At 44.1% G+C, this 14,612-nt stretch overlaps 1 protein-coding gene across 2 annotated transcripts in view; it reads left to right on the forward strand.

Moving 5' to 3' along the window:
* The first annotated feature begins 549 nt into the window (after positions 1-549).
* The window catches only part of LOC138303624 (killer cell lectin-like receptor subfamily F member 1), a 44,159-nt gene continuing 30,096 nt past the window's right edge, over positions 550-14,612 (forward strand). For both annotated transcript variants that reach the window (XM_069242920.1, XM_069242919.1), the window contains exons 1-2: positions 550-673; positions 7,086-7,184. In XM_069242920.1, coding sequence (XP_069099021.1) covers positions 592-673; positions 7,086-7,184 — 181 coding nt within the window. In that variant the 5' untranslated portion in view covers positions 550-591. The remainder of the gene's footprint in view (positions 674-7,085; positions 7,185-14,612) is intronic.

Consider the following 14,612-nt stretch of genomic DNA (forward strand, 5'->3'; position numbering starts at 1 on the left):
TGCAAAGGTTTTGTAAATGAGGCCCTATGTATGCTGCAAAATGCAGAACACATAGAAAGAGGATACAACGGGGAGAAATAAAGGTATATTTTTCCCAGTTCGATCACACTTACGCCACCCCTGATTTGGCATAGGAATCAGATTCATTCCCAGCCTTGTAAATCTGGGAATGTGTCAGACTCCTTCGGGTTCCATGGTTGTTGCTTGGGAACACCCCAAGCAACACCCATGGAATGCCACTTTCAGCCAGTGGTGTGACATTAAATGATGGGCGACCTTGCCAATATTTGATGAGGGGTTCCTAACTTTCCAGAACCTCACAGAAATGTGAACGTCATAGATTAGTGGAGTCCCCTGATAGCCGAAAACCCTCCATTACACCTCTGAGAGACCTCTTTCTTAATAAGAAGGCATGTTGCTCACAGCGCCTTCACCACCTACAGGAAGTAAGCGGGCAGGAGACCTAGATTCCACGGGCCTGTGGGCGTCCTCTTTCCTGCACAGACATCATCTGTGACTAGTCTGCTGTAGACCAAGTGACCACTGAAATCTCAGACACTCTGCCCCAGAACCTGCCTTGTAACTTCATCAATGGGGGATGAGGAAGGGTACACATCGCTGCACTTCAAGGCGAGGAAGAAACCTGAGGATGAAGGCACAGGTGTCCCAGAAGGTTAGATTATTTCATACTTTTTTAGCGCCTTCCATAGGTACATCTCGAGCATGTGATGCTAACAGGCAGACCTATTACTGCTTGTTCAGGGGCAATGCCGCAGCCCAATGGAACAGGCTATTCCTCAAACACATCTTCCTGAGCCTTCCCTCTGCAGTCATTCCTTCACACCCGGGTCTGGCAGTGGAAGAGGTCCATACAGGGTATCATTCATGTCCTTCACACGGGAGAGTACAGAGGGAAGACACTCTGGGGCTGTCTGGTTTCTTTTGTGCCACAATATAAATTGAGTTCCAAAGAAAGACCTGAAATGGGGTTGTGGTTAAACATTCTTATTAGGAAATGTTTCTATAACTAGAGTTATCTTTATAGGATGGGCCCGAATGGCTAGGGGAGAGAAACATATATGAGAGGAAAGCCATTGTTAGGAAAATACATTTATAGGGATGAAAACACAGTGACTGTGGAAAGATGCTCCAATTAACAAAATGTGCTAATGCGAGGAATGAATTCTGTGGGAGAGGAAGCCCTGGGACTGAGAATCGCATAAGCCACTGATTTGTCTAACGAGGGCCCTTGATTGATCTGTAGTACCTTGGTAGCAATTCATACTTAAGTTGTTCCACCACACACGACATAGGGTAACTAGCCCCCCTCCTGAAGAGGTCTTCCATTCTTTTTTGATTTTTGACGCCTTTCTCGTTTTAAAATCTTTTGAAATTATCTTGTTTTGAAATAAGTTTGCGGCTGTCACTCATAACACTGAAAATTTGCTACTTGAAAAAGTTGCACAGTCCTGTCTGTCCTCCTGTGTGTGACCTCACACATAATCTTCACGATGAGCTCATAAATTACATGCTATAATATATCTCTAATGTCATCGACCTAGCTGTGCTCTGATTCCGTGCCCATCAGTTTAGGGCGTGGTTCTTGGCCACGATTGGTGCTCAGTAAACATCTGCTGAGCTCGCCTACCTGATAATAGCGCTAGATATGCCACGTACCCTAATAAATACTTATGTTTTATGTGCGTAAGGGCAAATTTACAAGAAAAAGGAGCATCGGTCCTGATTCACCACTTGTCTTGCATTCCCCCCATTGACACCATGGTTGCACCTATTTACAATATGGCGCACCATGGTGGTGTTACCACAACAACATCAACATTTTTGGTGCTGTTGTTGTGCTTTGTTGCATTTTTGGGGGCTGGTCCAACAAATGTCAGGGAGACTGATAGGTTATCACGGGTGTGTCACTTTAACACCTACCCTGAGCAGGCTTTAAAAATGACAGAAAAAATGGCGCAGTGAACACGTAAATTTCACTGCACCATTTTGTGGGCCTTCCTGCAGGGGAACAACCCCTTGTATATATTATGCCTGACACAGGCATAGGGTGGCATAAGGGGTTGCAAAGAGGTGCAGTGAAGGCATTGTGCCACTTTGTAAATATGGCGTGGAGGAATGGCCTCCTTAACGTTGTGTTAGCATGAGAAATGTAATGTTAAGGTGGCACTAAGGCCGCACCGGGGCTTGTAAATATGCCCATCTGTGTGTACAGAGGATGATCTTCAACCGTAACCCACGCCATAATTCCTCCCCTTTTTAGTTAATGGGTGCAGTGGGCAGATTTGTCCAGCATGATAGGTACATGGTGTGGCCCTTGGCCACTCCTTGCACTAAAAACCTTGGTCTTCAGCACCCTGTTGTGGCCTGCAGCCACGCACAGCAAACACTTAACAGGTGGGTGTTCCCATGCACCTCCCATGGATTTTGATGCATTCCCAGATTTACAAGGACTTGTAAACCTGGGAATGTGCCAAAATCTTATGCATTCCCAGGAGAGGTGAAAAGAAGAGAAATATCTTTTGGCAGGCGACTGAGAGGTTCAACAATATCAGGAGGGAGGAATCATCTTCATCTGTGGTCAAGAGGGCATCAGCTATGATTGCTAAGGTGGCGGTATCCATGCTGCACAGTAATCTGGAGTCAGACTGGTAGTCATGCAGAAGATGGTTAACATTGATATGATCATGGAGTTGAACTTAGACTGCTTATCCAGTGATCTTACCGATAAATGGTAGGTTAGTGATGATCCAGTAGTCGGTGAGGTCTTTAGGAATGGTAGGATTTGGCCAACCTTGAGAGCTTCTGGGAAGATGCCTTGAGTGAGAAAGGCTTTGACAATGGTAGTTGGAGGTGAGAGAGTTTCCTTAGAAACAGCTTTTATAAAGGACAATGGTAAGACATAATTTTCACAGGAAGTGACTTTGAGAGATATGGGAGAGATAAGGCTGACCATTACAGGAATCTAGGGGAAGGGGTGAGTGCGAGAGATAAAGGAGGCTTGTTGCCATCAATGTGCTATCAGGTCTTCTCTTTTTTTTCACTGAAGAAGTGAGGAGGAATAGGTGGGTTCAGCAGGGAGTTGATGAAGTGATTGACTGTCTTGGACAGTGTTCTGTTCTGCTTGTGGTTTCATTGATGGTGATGGAGTAGTACTTTTTTTAGACTGATGTAGTGACCTGTCTGCATGTTGCATGGAGACTCTTGTCTTCAGTATCACGAGGTTCTCTGTAATTACATTCTTTGCCCATTTTCTTTCCTGTTTGTGAAAGGTTTGTTTATCATGAGCAAGATTTAGGGTGCTGAAGTCTTTGGCTCGCACTTCTGTTATGTAACTGGGGTGTGAAAATTTAGATAGTTTAATAAAAAAATGGATGGTTTTACAAGGGTATTACATTTGATATTGAGTTGATGGGGTAATAGCGAAGCTCCAGAATTACATTGCCTACAGAGAAGTATTTAAAGAATCTGTAGCTTTAGTCTTGTGTTTTGTGCTGCTTTGGTTTGTTGGTAGTATGCTTAGCAGGGAGATAGGGATGGCTGAATGGTCAATCCCGTCCCAATGTATGGATGGTTTTGACTGGATTGTTGGTGATTTTGAGAAGACAAGACTGAGGATGTGGCATTTGAAGTGTATTGGTTATGTGACATGCTACAACTTTGAGTGAATAGATAAGGTTGAAGAGGATGCCTCTTGTTTGTTTTTAGCTTGCATCGTGTGGGAGGTTGAAGTCAATCAAGAGGAGGTGTAGGCATCTTGGATGGGCTATATGGTGAGGAGATCTAAGAATTCATCAATGAAGTGCTTATTCTGCATGTGGGTTCATGAAGATGAGGTGGAATGTGATGGTTTGAGTTGTGGAGAGAGAAAAAGGACATGTCAGCAGCTCCATGGAGTTGAGTGTTACGTACTTACCTGTGGAGGACCAGGAGGACTTGTGCATAACACTGAGGCTCCTTCCTTGTTCCACACCATAGACACTGTAGCCTCTGGGATAATGGGCGTCTAGGACGTGCAAAGATGTGGAGGTGAACCATGTGTTTGTGATGAAGGAGAAGTCATGCTTTTGATAGGTAATGAGGTCTGCAATGTCTGGTGTGTGGAGTACTGCACCCAGAGCATTAATGAGCATGAGTTGGAATGTGTGTCCTGTAGTTTGAGGGTGTATGGTAGTGGAATGTGTATGAGGATGGATCTATGTGTTGTTCAAAAGCTATGTGAGTGTCTTGATTTCCCAAGTCTGGGTGTGATCATGGGCATTGGAAGTATAGGGTGCTGAGTGAGGGACTTAATTCAAATACTCCTGTGTAGGTTTCCCTGGGACGGGGGTTCTGGACATTATAGAATTTCCAAAGTAGAGTAAACTCCTTCTCTTTCTCTCTCTCTCTTTCTGTCTCGCTCTACCTTTCTTTCTAACTTACAGTGCACACTCACTTACTAGGTGAGTGTGGGCATGTGTTAGACTTATAGAACATCCACTCCCCCACCAGTAGCCTCTGTCACTGAATGAATGTACCAATGGGCATGAGTGTGTTTGATAAGAGTGGAAAGCTGTACCCGCCTTGTCCCTTGAGAATCTTGGAAGTGAGTGGGGGTACATGCATAGAACCCTTCCTTGGTTTTAATCTTGAGATGGGGTAAGGTTAGATTTCGAAGAGGACTCCATCAAAACTATCCATCAAGCAGAGGCCTGGCTTTAGATGTACATAGAGGATCAAGGTTTAAAGTTAGCCCATCTCATCCCTCAGAACAAGGAATAGCCTTCAGGATCTTCTGTCTTATGCAAATCCCCTGAAATGCTTTAAGGTACATGCAAAGTAGGGAAAGGGATCTCACTCTGTCTATCCTGCAGCTGTGTTTATTTCTCCATATTGGCATCTCCCCTTCTCCAGTGTTACCTTCAGGAATTTTGATTGAACCCATTTCTGAACATTTAATGTAAAATTAACTTTTTTGCATTATTTGGGCTTCAATTATCAAAAAATGGGTAAATAAATTCTAAATTGACAGGATGCCCCAAATATGTTTTGCCAAAGGCACCAAAAACCCTTAAGATAATGCTGCAAGAATGTCTGTTAATAAACAGTGACAGCCCTTCAAGTTTATTAAGTGTAGTTCTGCCAATAATTAGCTCCTGCTTGCCATCCCAGATGTCTCATGTTGCAGTGGTACAGGGATAGAATATGACCACAGGTTATGGCTCCACTGCCAAGGCAGTGGGTGACCTTGCCACCTATGTAAATTCTAGTTTGGCCCACTGAGATGGCCAAAGGTGACAACATTTGCTTTATGGAACTGAGATTTCTAAGAAAATACTCCCCACCTTTGAAGCACAGCTGGTATTGGTGGTCAAGTCCAAGATTTACTGTTCTTTACATACATTTGTCCTCCTTGAACGATTACTTTTCGAGTACATGTGGTGAAAAATGCCACTGCCCAGGCTGAACTCTGGGCTTTCAAAGCAGGAGCCCATTTCAAATTCTCTATCTCCTTTTTTAATTCAACTAATTCTTATCTGTAGTGAAGTCTGTTTTGAAGCTTTGACAATTGGGCACAAAGCAATCCACCAGAAGGCCAGACTAGAGTGGTGCCCCTCAAATCAATCGCTTAGTTCATTCCATCGAGTCTTTCTTGTGGTCGCCAAAGCTCAGTGATCCTCAAAGGTCTTTGACAATCCCAACGCAGGCTATTTGAATATTCCACCTTTCATTCTTAGCCCAGGGAGCAATTTAATGCACTTTATGAAGCTATAGAAAATCCTGTATTTTATTCACCCTGTTGTTAACTTCTACCTCCAGTTAGGTTGATTTTAGATGTATTCCTTTGTTTGTAATTGTCGCCTAGCAGTTTGCAAATGAGTGCTTTATGAATTAAACAAAACATAACATAACTTCAATATTCCCTTTGTCTTTTAGTATTGATTGGTGGCCATTGTAATGTAGGGGAAAAGGTACTGCTGCTCTATAAAGTGTCTCTATTCTGAACACACATCTCCCTTACAAAAACATCCCATGGCAAGACATGATGGTTGTGATAACAAAGTAGAAAATGCAGTAAAATGCCTATGTTTGATTACCTGTGCAAACAAAATCCACATAGAGCTCATAAGTTTGCAGATGGTCTCACATTGGGTGTAATCAATTAAATCACCTGTGACATTTTCATGACAACAACCAGTCAGAAACAAAATGGTATCACAGAGGTCATTAGAAAAGACAGGCGGCGATTCCACTGAACGAGTGTCCTCCCAGATATTTGTGGTAACCTAAGCATGCAGTACCTCTGGAAGCAGACAGATGTCCTCACAGAGGCTTTAAAGTGAGGAAAGACTGCTGAAGCTCTAGTCACAAGTAACTAATATCCTCAATGCAATAAACACACACGTGGTTCCAGTACAAAAATAAGCAGCTAAATGTACTACTTTAACTTGCTCTAAACATTTTATTCCACCATCTCTGGTTCTGCGAGGAAAAGCTCACAGGTTACTGTTCTACATATTTAACTCTTTCCCACAAGATAGCCAATTTGAATAGTGTTTGAGAACGAAAGAATGTGTTTCTTGAAAAAGGTTATGTAAAGTTTTCCAAGAGATCGTCCATTTATGATTCCATTGTATTTAAAATTCAGCATGTTTTATAAAATTATATATAATATTGAACAACAAAAGTTTTTTTTCCCGCTGAAGATTAGAGAGAGGCAGTCTAGAAAATTTAGTTTAAACTTGACTTTTCAATGTAACTCAGCACCCCAAGGTGGAAACGTCACCTCATAATGATTGAATGTGGTAAATGAATGTGGTAAATGCTATGTTGTTTAGGACTTGTATACACTCCTGCTGAGGAGTTCATGGACAAGTAAGTTAAGGAGCAAGCAGATATGTAGATTTTTATATGTTGGTCCCACTCACACCCTACTGAACCCCAACATAGTGTCCACAGCCCTATGTGTTTTAAAGGATCATACTAAATATTATTTTCTATGCAAAGTACTGGACTATTCTTTGGAAGTATGAGGACTTAATCCAAACTAATGCAATGTACTTTTATCTTAAACTTTGAATTTTCAGCTGACCTACTGAGTCCCCATTGGCACAGACCAGCGCTGTATTTTAGTGGTGCACTGAATATTCTTCTGGCCTTTGCTGTCGTAGGATTTGGTGTTTGGAGTAAGTGCTAATTTCTATTGAAAAAAACCACACACACTGTCTTATTACTATCATATGTTACAAAAGTCTTTTTAGAAAAGGCCCTTGGAATCATTCTCACGCATGGGCTAAGACTTAGAGGCATCAGGTTGGTGCAAGGTTTTAAGGCTAGACCCACTGAAAAGGGTGCCAACACCCCTAACACAAACAGCAGTTCAAAGGCTGCCTAAATGGCATTTGATGGTATTCAAAAATAACATTGCATAACAACTAAGGGCCTGGCATAGAAGTTATGTCAAAGGAGCATCATCTCCACCAACCTGAAGGTCCACCTGGCTCATTTAAAGTCGGGGGGCCCTTCAGTATGTGGACATACTCCTCCTACCACCCAACTGAGTAATGGCTGGCAGAGGTTTAGCCATTCGTCCAGCCATGCTATTCGGAGCGGGCAAACAAATGGCAAGTGTTCACTGTCCGAAAGGAGGCAGTGAAAACTGAACGATGAACCTCTTGCCATGGGAGAGAACTCACATTGAGAAGGTGTCACTGCCGTTTATATGTTCGAAACAAAATACCTCATTGGGATTTTGTTTCCAAAAATAAAAACAGGTAGGAAGTTTGCCGAACAGCTCCATCATGTTGACAAAGTCATCCGTGAAACCTTCAATGCATTGATGGGAACCGCGGCGAGAGTGTTTCCTGTCAATGCAAGAGATGTCTTCTGAACTGGTGGACATCTCTAAGTTTGGTGGTCGTTCACTCCCTCACTGCAATGGAGTTCTTAACTCTGTCGCTCTAACAATGTAAAGCTATAAGTCAAGCCCTAAATTGGTCCATATTTCTTCCTAGAAATATCAAAACAATGAACAAGTCCTTGGTTGTGAATGATGGGCAAGGAATAGAAGGGCTTCTCGATCTGCAGCTGTCTATAATGCATTTGTTGTAAAAGGCACTTATGTTTTAGGTTTTTTAAAAATGGCTCATAGTTATGACGTCTCTCTGAGTCGCCACTTCCTGAGCTCGTCTGCAGTAGCCGTGAGCACATTTCTGGATAGAAAAGGCTGGTTGAATTGGATTAGTTGCTGATTCCTAATATGCGCAATTAGAAAGCAGAATGTAAACCACATTTCATAGTTTTTTTTAAATTTCTTATATTTTCGTTTTTTTACTAGGCAAAATAAAACCCAAGGCATATCCAAGAATTATTTAATGAATTCCCAAGATGATGGTAATTGCTTGTAGTTCTATGTATAGTTCATGTCCAGGGGCCATTCCATCTGTCCTTACTAATGAATCATCACCAGCTAAAGGTCCCCAGTACTTCCCTATAAACTTCTTCTTCTAATATCTTTTCGTAAATATATCCAAATTCATTTGTATTTCCAGATTATGGAAGTCCAATATCTCCTTAGCTCATTAAGTCATATCCTGTGAGTAGAACTCCTCCATTGCTGCTTCTATGTTGTGCAATCAGCATAGCCCAAAAAATAAAAATGTCCTTCATTTCCTTAGTGAACACCCAATATACTCAGAAGAGAACAATAACCCAGCAAACGCCCATTTGCTAATGAAATTCTATAGCACAAGTCATCCAATAGGGTTGTTACCGGGTATTCTGCAAACATATGTACCTGGTGTGACCTTCACCTGCGACTGCAGCCACCTTTGTCAGGACTCTGTTTTGCTATCTTAGCTGGACTGATGAAAAATAAAATGAATTACGAGAATTCTGGGTTCTGAGGTTAGCAATTTACTTACTGAATATCCCACAGCTATTGATCATAAGGCCATTTGCTAATAACTTTTACTCCCAAACAGTTCCACTACTTATGTGCCCGAATGGAAATCTGACCCTTTCATGCCTCCAAAAATGTGGTATTACACCAAGATCTTATGTGGGACATTCTCTATCAGGCTTACATAGGATTTCAGCTGGTATTCAGGTACCATTTATTTGATTTTACTCTATTTCATTAATAAATGGTCTATAAATTGGATTTTACCCAACGGGAGGGGGGAGCTTTTGCCCAAGTTGTCCCTGAATGCTCTTACATCTCTCTGCCACAGCACTTTTCTGGCTCCCTGCATGTATGTGGGAAAGAAATAACAAAAACTCTCAGTTCCTGAACGTTTACCAATATAAGAGACTGACCTCAAGGTTTAAATTGGATCTGGACTGCATCCAATAGATATCATATTCACTTATGTTTGTAACGTAACTCATAAGAGCATCATTTGTACCACTCCAGGGGGGTAACTTGAGACACTCTGAACACTGCTTACTACCGGGCTTCCTGTGGATAACTCATGCCACTGATTCTATTGTTTATTGTTGATGTTAAGTTTCCCCCAATTGTGGTAATATTGATCTATATTTGAAGTGATAACTATATTGTTAGACCTGACAGCCTTAGGGTAGTCACCCCTAACTTTTTGCCTGCCTCCCTCCACTTTTCGGACACTGTTTTTGCTGGTTTATAGACTCTGCGCACTTTACCCCTGCTAACCAGGGCTAAAGTGCATATGCTCTCTCCCCTAAAACATGGTAACCTGGAATCATACCTGATTGGACTATTAATCGACTTATAAGTCCCTAGTAAGGTGCACTCTATGTGCATAGGGCTGGTAAATTAAAGGCTACTAGTGGGCCAGCAGCACCGGTTGTGCCACCCACTTAAGTAGCCCCTTCTCCTTGTCTCAGGCCTGCCATTACAAGGCCTGTGTGTGCAGTTTCACTGCCACATCGACTTGGCATTTAAAAGTTCTTGCCAAGCCTAGAACTCCCCTTTTTCTACATATAAGTCACCCTTAATGTGTGCCCTAGGTAACCCCTAGGGCAGGGTGCTATGTAGGTAAAAGGCAGGACATGTACCTGTGTAGTTATATGTCCTGGTAGTGTAAAACTCCTAAATTTGTTTTCACACTACTGTGAGGCCTGCTCCCTTCATAGGCTAACATTGGGGCTGCCCTCATACACTGGTGAAGTGGCAGCTGCTGATCTGAAAGGAGCAGGAAGGTCATATTGAGTATGGCCAGAATGGTAATACAAAGTCCTACTGACTGGTGAAGTCGGATTTAATATTACTATTTTAGAAATGCCACTTTTAGAAAGTGAGCATTTCTTTGCACTTAAATCCTTCTGTGCCTTACAATCCACGTCTGGCTGGGCTTGGTTGACAGCTCCTTGTGCATTCACTCAGACACACCCCAAACACAGGATACTCAGCCTCACTTGCATACATCTGCATTTTGAATGGGTCTTCCTGGGCTGGGAGGGTGGAGGGCCTGCTCTCACACAAAGGACTGCCACACCCCCTACTGGGACCCTGGCAGACAGGATTGAACTGAAAGGGGACCTGGTGCACTTCTTAGCCACTCTTTGAAGTCTCCCCCACTTCAAAGGCACATTTGGGTATAAAACAGGGCCTCTGCCCTACCTCATCAGACACTTGCTGGAGAAGAAACCTGAACCAGAAACTACATCCTGCCAAGAAGAACTGCCTGGCTGCTCAAAGGACTCACCTGTCTGCTTTCTACAAAGGACTGCTGCCTTGCTGTTGCCCTGCTGCCTTGCTGAACTCTTGTCTGGCTGTGAAAGTGCTCTCCCAGGGCTTGGATAGAGCTTGTCTCCTGTTCCCTGAAGTCTCCGGACCAAAAAGACTTCTCTCTTTTACTTGGACGCTCCGTGCGCCGAAAATTTCGATGCACAGCTTGTTTTGCGGCGAGAAAAACGCCGCACACCGACGCTGATCGACGCAACGCTCTTGGGACGATCGAAGATCCGACGCACGGCCTCGCAAGGACAACGCCGCCCGACCTCTAGAGGGGAAATCGACGCGACGCCTGCCGTGAGATCGTAATTTCAACGCGCAGCCCCGCAGATCGAAGTCTAGAGGAGAAATCGCTGCGACGCCTGCCGTGAGATCGTAAATTCGACGCGCAGCCCCGCAGATCGACGCGCAGCCAGAGAACAAGCAGGAAAATCCACGCACAGACCCGGGACATCTGGTAATCCCCGCGATCCACAGAAAGAGACTGTCTACGCGCCGGAAAACGACGCCCGACTTCCCCGCGTGGAAAATAACGACGCAAGTCCGTGTGTGCTGGGGAGAAATCGACGCACACACCCTTTTTCCACGCACCTCTTCTCTTGTGGCGCTCTGAGGAGATTTTTCCACTCCCAACCAGGTACTTGTGCTTGAAAGAGACTTTGTTTATATTCAAAAGACTTAAGACACTTTATATCACTTTCCTGTGATATTTCTACAATTTTCCATTGCAACTTTATTCTTTTTGACCTACAATTATCCTGATAAATATTATATATTTTTCTAAACACTGTGTGGTGTATTTTGTGGTGCTATATGGTGGTATTGTATGATTTATTGCACAAATACTTTACACATTGCCTTCTAAGTTAAGCCTGACTGCTCGTGCCAAGCTACCAGAGGGTGGGCACAGGATAATCTTGGATTGTGTGTGACTTACCCTGACTAGAGTGAGGGCTCTTGCTTGGACAGGGGGTAACCTGACTGCCAACCAAAAACCCCATTTCTAACATGTATTATATTAAACAACACATTAACCTATTTTATTGATAAAGTAACACTTAAACTAATCCTTACCTCTCTAAGGGCTACTTTCTATATTGGAGAAAAGTGAGGCCTTTTTGAGATGTTTTCTGTTTGATTTGAACAGTGTTGCACGAGCGTTTGCACTGATACGTGTGCAAAAAAAAAACCTTTCACACTCTCTATCCAGTGCAAATACAACCAATTGTACTAATTGTACTAGTCGGTTGAAGCAAATGTCCTTTACAAAATGTTCTACGCAGATGCAATTGACACAATATGGCCCTTAGTAGATCAAAGCCCTCTCGTTTTCCCCGCCACGCAACCTCACCCTGCTGGTAAACGTGTCTGAGTCACTGTGGTTTCCTGGACCTCGGTGGCATCTCATGATATGTCAGACCACCCCTCAACGACCTACAAAGAGTCCCACTTCAGCACTGCACAACCACCAGCTTACTTGGCAGAGTGCGAGCATCCTGTCTGTGTCTTCTGGGCTTGTCTGTGGCCTGCCACCCTCAGGGGCTCACTTGTCTGCCACATCCGGGGCTTATTTAGGTCACAGATGACCCCGTTTGATTGACACACAACATTTCCAGTCATCGGGTTCCTTTTTAACAAATCAACGCTTTTAGATATGTAAATTTAATTGAAGTGCACTCAATGTTAAATTACAGTTGAGCAAATACAGAATCACTTTTAACCCAGTTTTGACTGAATCATTGTTACGCAGCAGCTCGCAGAGATTGCAACCTAAAAAAATAATAATCACTGGCTGATATCTGGTAGAGCTCGAGCCTGTCCTGGTGCTTCCGTCAAAAATGTGGCGCGGACCCCTGAGGTGGCCCATGTTAAACACGGCCAGGAGATCCCTGCATTCCGTTCATCATTCTTTATTTGAGTTTTCAGAATGTAAACATGCATCAAGTTCCTGCTGAATCTTGAGCACGTGCATTTGTATTTTGCTACACAACTTTCAACCACAACACATTACGTGCACCCACTGCTTGCCAACACAACATCATCTGGCTCGTGGCCAGGACCAACTTGCATTTGAAGTTTCGAAAGTTCAAACTTTGCGCTGTTAACACATAGTCGGAATTGGGCTTATAACCATCTCAGGTTCTAAGAAACGTCATCCATCAAACATCTAAGCACTGAATGGCGTTGTGCTGTTCTCCCTAGAACTCCCTAATAGTAGAGATCTTGCTCTTCTTTAGCAAAATACAACTAATATGTTTACGACCAGTAAAGATTGTCTTCACCCAGAGATAATAGAAATGGGGGACAAGCCTGGCAAATAACTCTTCCTGCCCCATATCTCCTGCCAGGGGAACATCATGAGCCAAATCCAATAAAAAGGCCCTGTAACACTGAGGGAGCACGTGTACATGGCCTGCCCCAGGTCCAGGAACCTTCGGCTCACTGTAAAGGATGTTGTTCTCCCAGTAAGATAAGATGACCTCCAGCGGTATCACCTGCTGCCTGGGCCTCCGCTTGCTGCCTCAAGTCCTCTAGAATTGGGCACGCCATCTGCACTTTGTGGAATTCCATCCTCATCTTGCCATCTGCAAGCTCATGCAGGCTATCCAAGGCTACAATGTGGCAGGGCAGCAATGTCCTCCACAGGAGACTCAGGCAGCTTTCTTAAGTGCCCTGTCAACCTGGACCGTGGGACCTGCAGGGGCAGGGTGCCCATGCCCCCTGCCCTTCTTCATGGCAGATTCCAGGGCCACTGTGCCAAGCACCAGGCTTCTTTGACTCCCCTCTCGGGCAGCCCTGGACCTTGTGGCCAGACAGACCAATTCAGGCAAGCCTAACTTATCTGGGTGTGACCTGACCTCCACTTCCTTCCAGACAGTGTGCTGTAGGTCATTGCTTAGAAGACAATCTTTAGGCATGGCACGGCTCACAGCTACCTTTTGTAACCTAAGAACCCCGACTCACAGGTAAACAGAGCCACTGGGTAGTGACTCTTACTGTTGTCTGAGGCTATGACCTGGTAAAATGTATAAGGGATGACCTGCTCTTAGGATACTGGATGACACTTTACAGTAGTCATGCTGGCTCCCATGTCTCTCAAAGCCTCCACTCTTTGCACATTGATGGTGACCCACTACCTATTCTTGATAGTATTGGGAGGCATGTACGCTTTTGGTACCAACTTCCATCCACAAGGGACACTAAGGTAACCTCTGTCCTCTTCCTCAAGCTAACTGGCCACACTTCCTCCCCAAGCGCTACTCTTGCCAACCAAGTTATCTGCCCACTGGTGGGGGCTGTGGTCTCTTAGGACAACTGTTGGCTCTTTTGGGATGCCCATACTTGGAGCACTCAGTACATTGGGGTACAAACCTCCTTGTCCTGTGATCAAAGAATCCCTACTTCATCTGATCAGGTTGGGACTGGTTGATATGATTCCCTTGGGGATTATTTTGGGGGTCTTAAGAGTACTCCTTATTTTAATGTTTTTCTTCACCCTCTTTCTTCTGGTGGCCCCAAAGGTAGCATTTTGCACACTTTGGTGCTGACCCAGAGGTTCACCTCCTTAGCAAGCTCCTCTGTGGAGAGACTATGTAAAGATACACTCCTCCCCTCTCTGGCAGGGGATGAGTCATGCCTCTGCTGAGTGTTAATTCTTAGGGGTGGTACCCAGGCCTTGCTCCTGCTCACCCATGTCATGCTCCTCATTTGCACCCTCTGTAATGTCAGTAACTGGTGGAGCTCCATTAAGGCCCTTACAGCTTTCAGAAGTTCCAACCTCTTGGTGCCTTTTTTGCTTTGCAGTCCTCTTTCCTAACAAATCTGTTTGAGCTGGACCACAGCGTAATTTTCCAGGTTGGCCAGCTCAAATTCCATTTCTGTAGGTATGGTCACAGAC

Source organism: Pleurodeles waltl, chromosome 7 (genome assembly GCF_031143425.1).
Source record: "Pleurodeles waltl isolate 20211129_DDA chromosome 7, aPleWal1.hap1.20221129, whole genome shotgun sequence".
Taxonomy (NCBI): Eukaryota; Metazoa; Chordata; class Amphibia; order Caudata; family Salamandridae; genus Pleurodeles; species Pleurodeles waltl.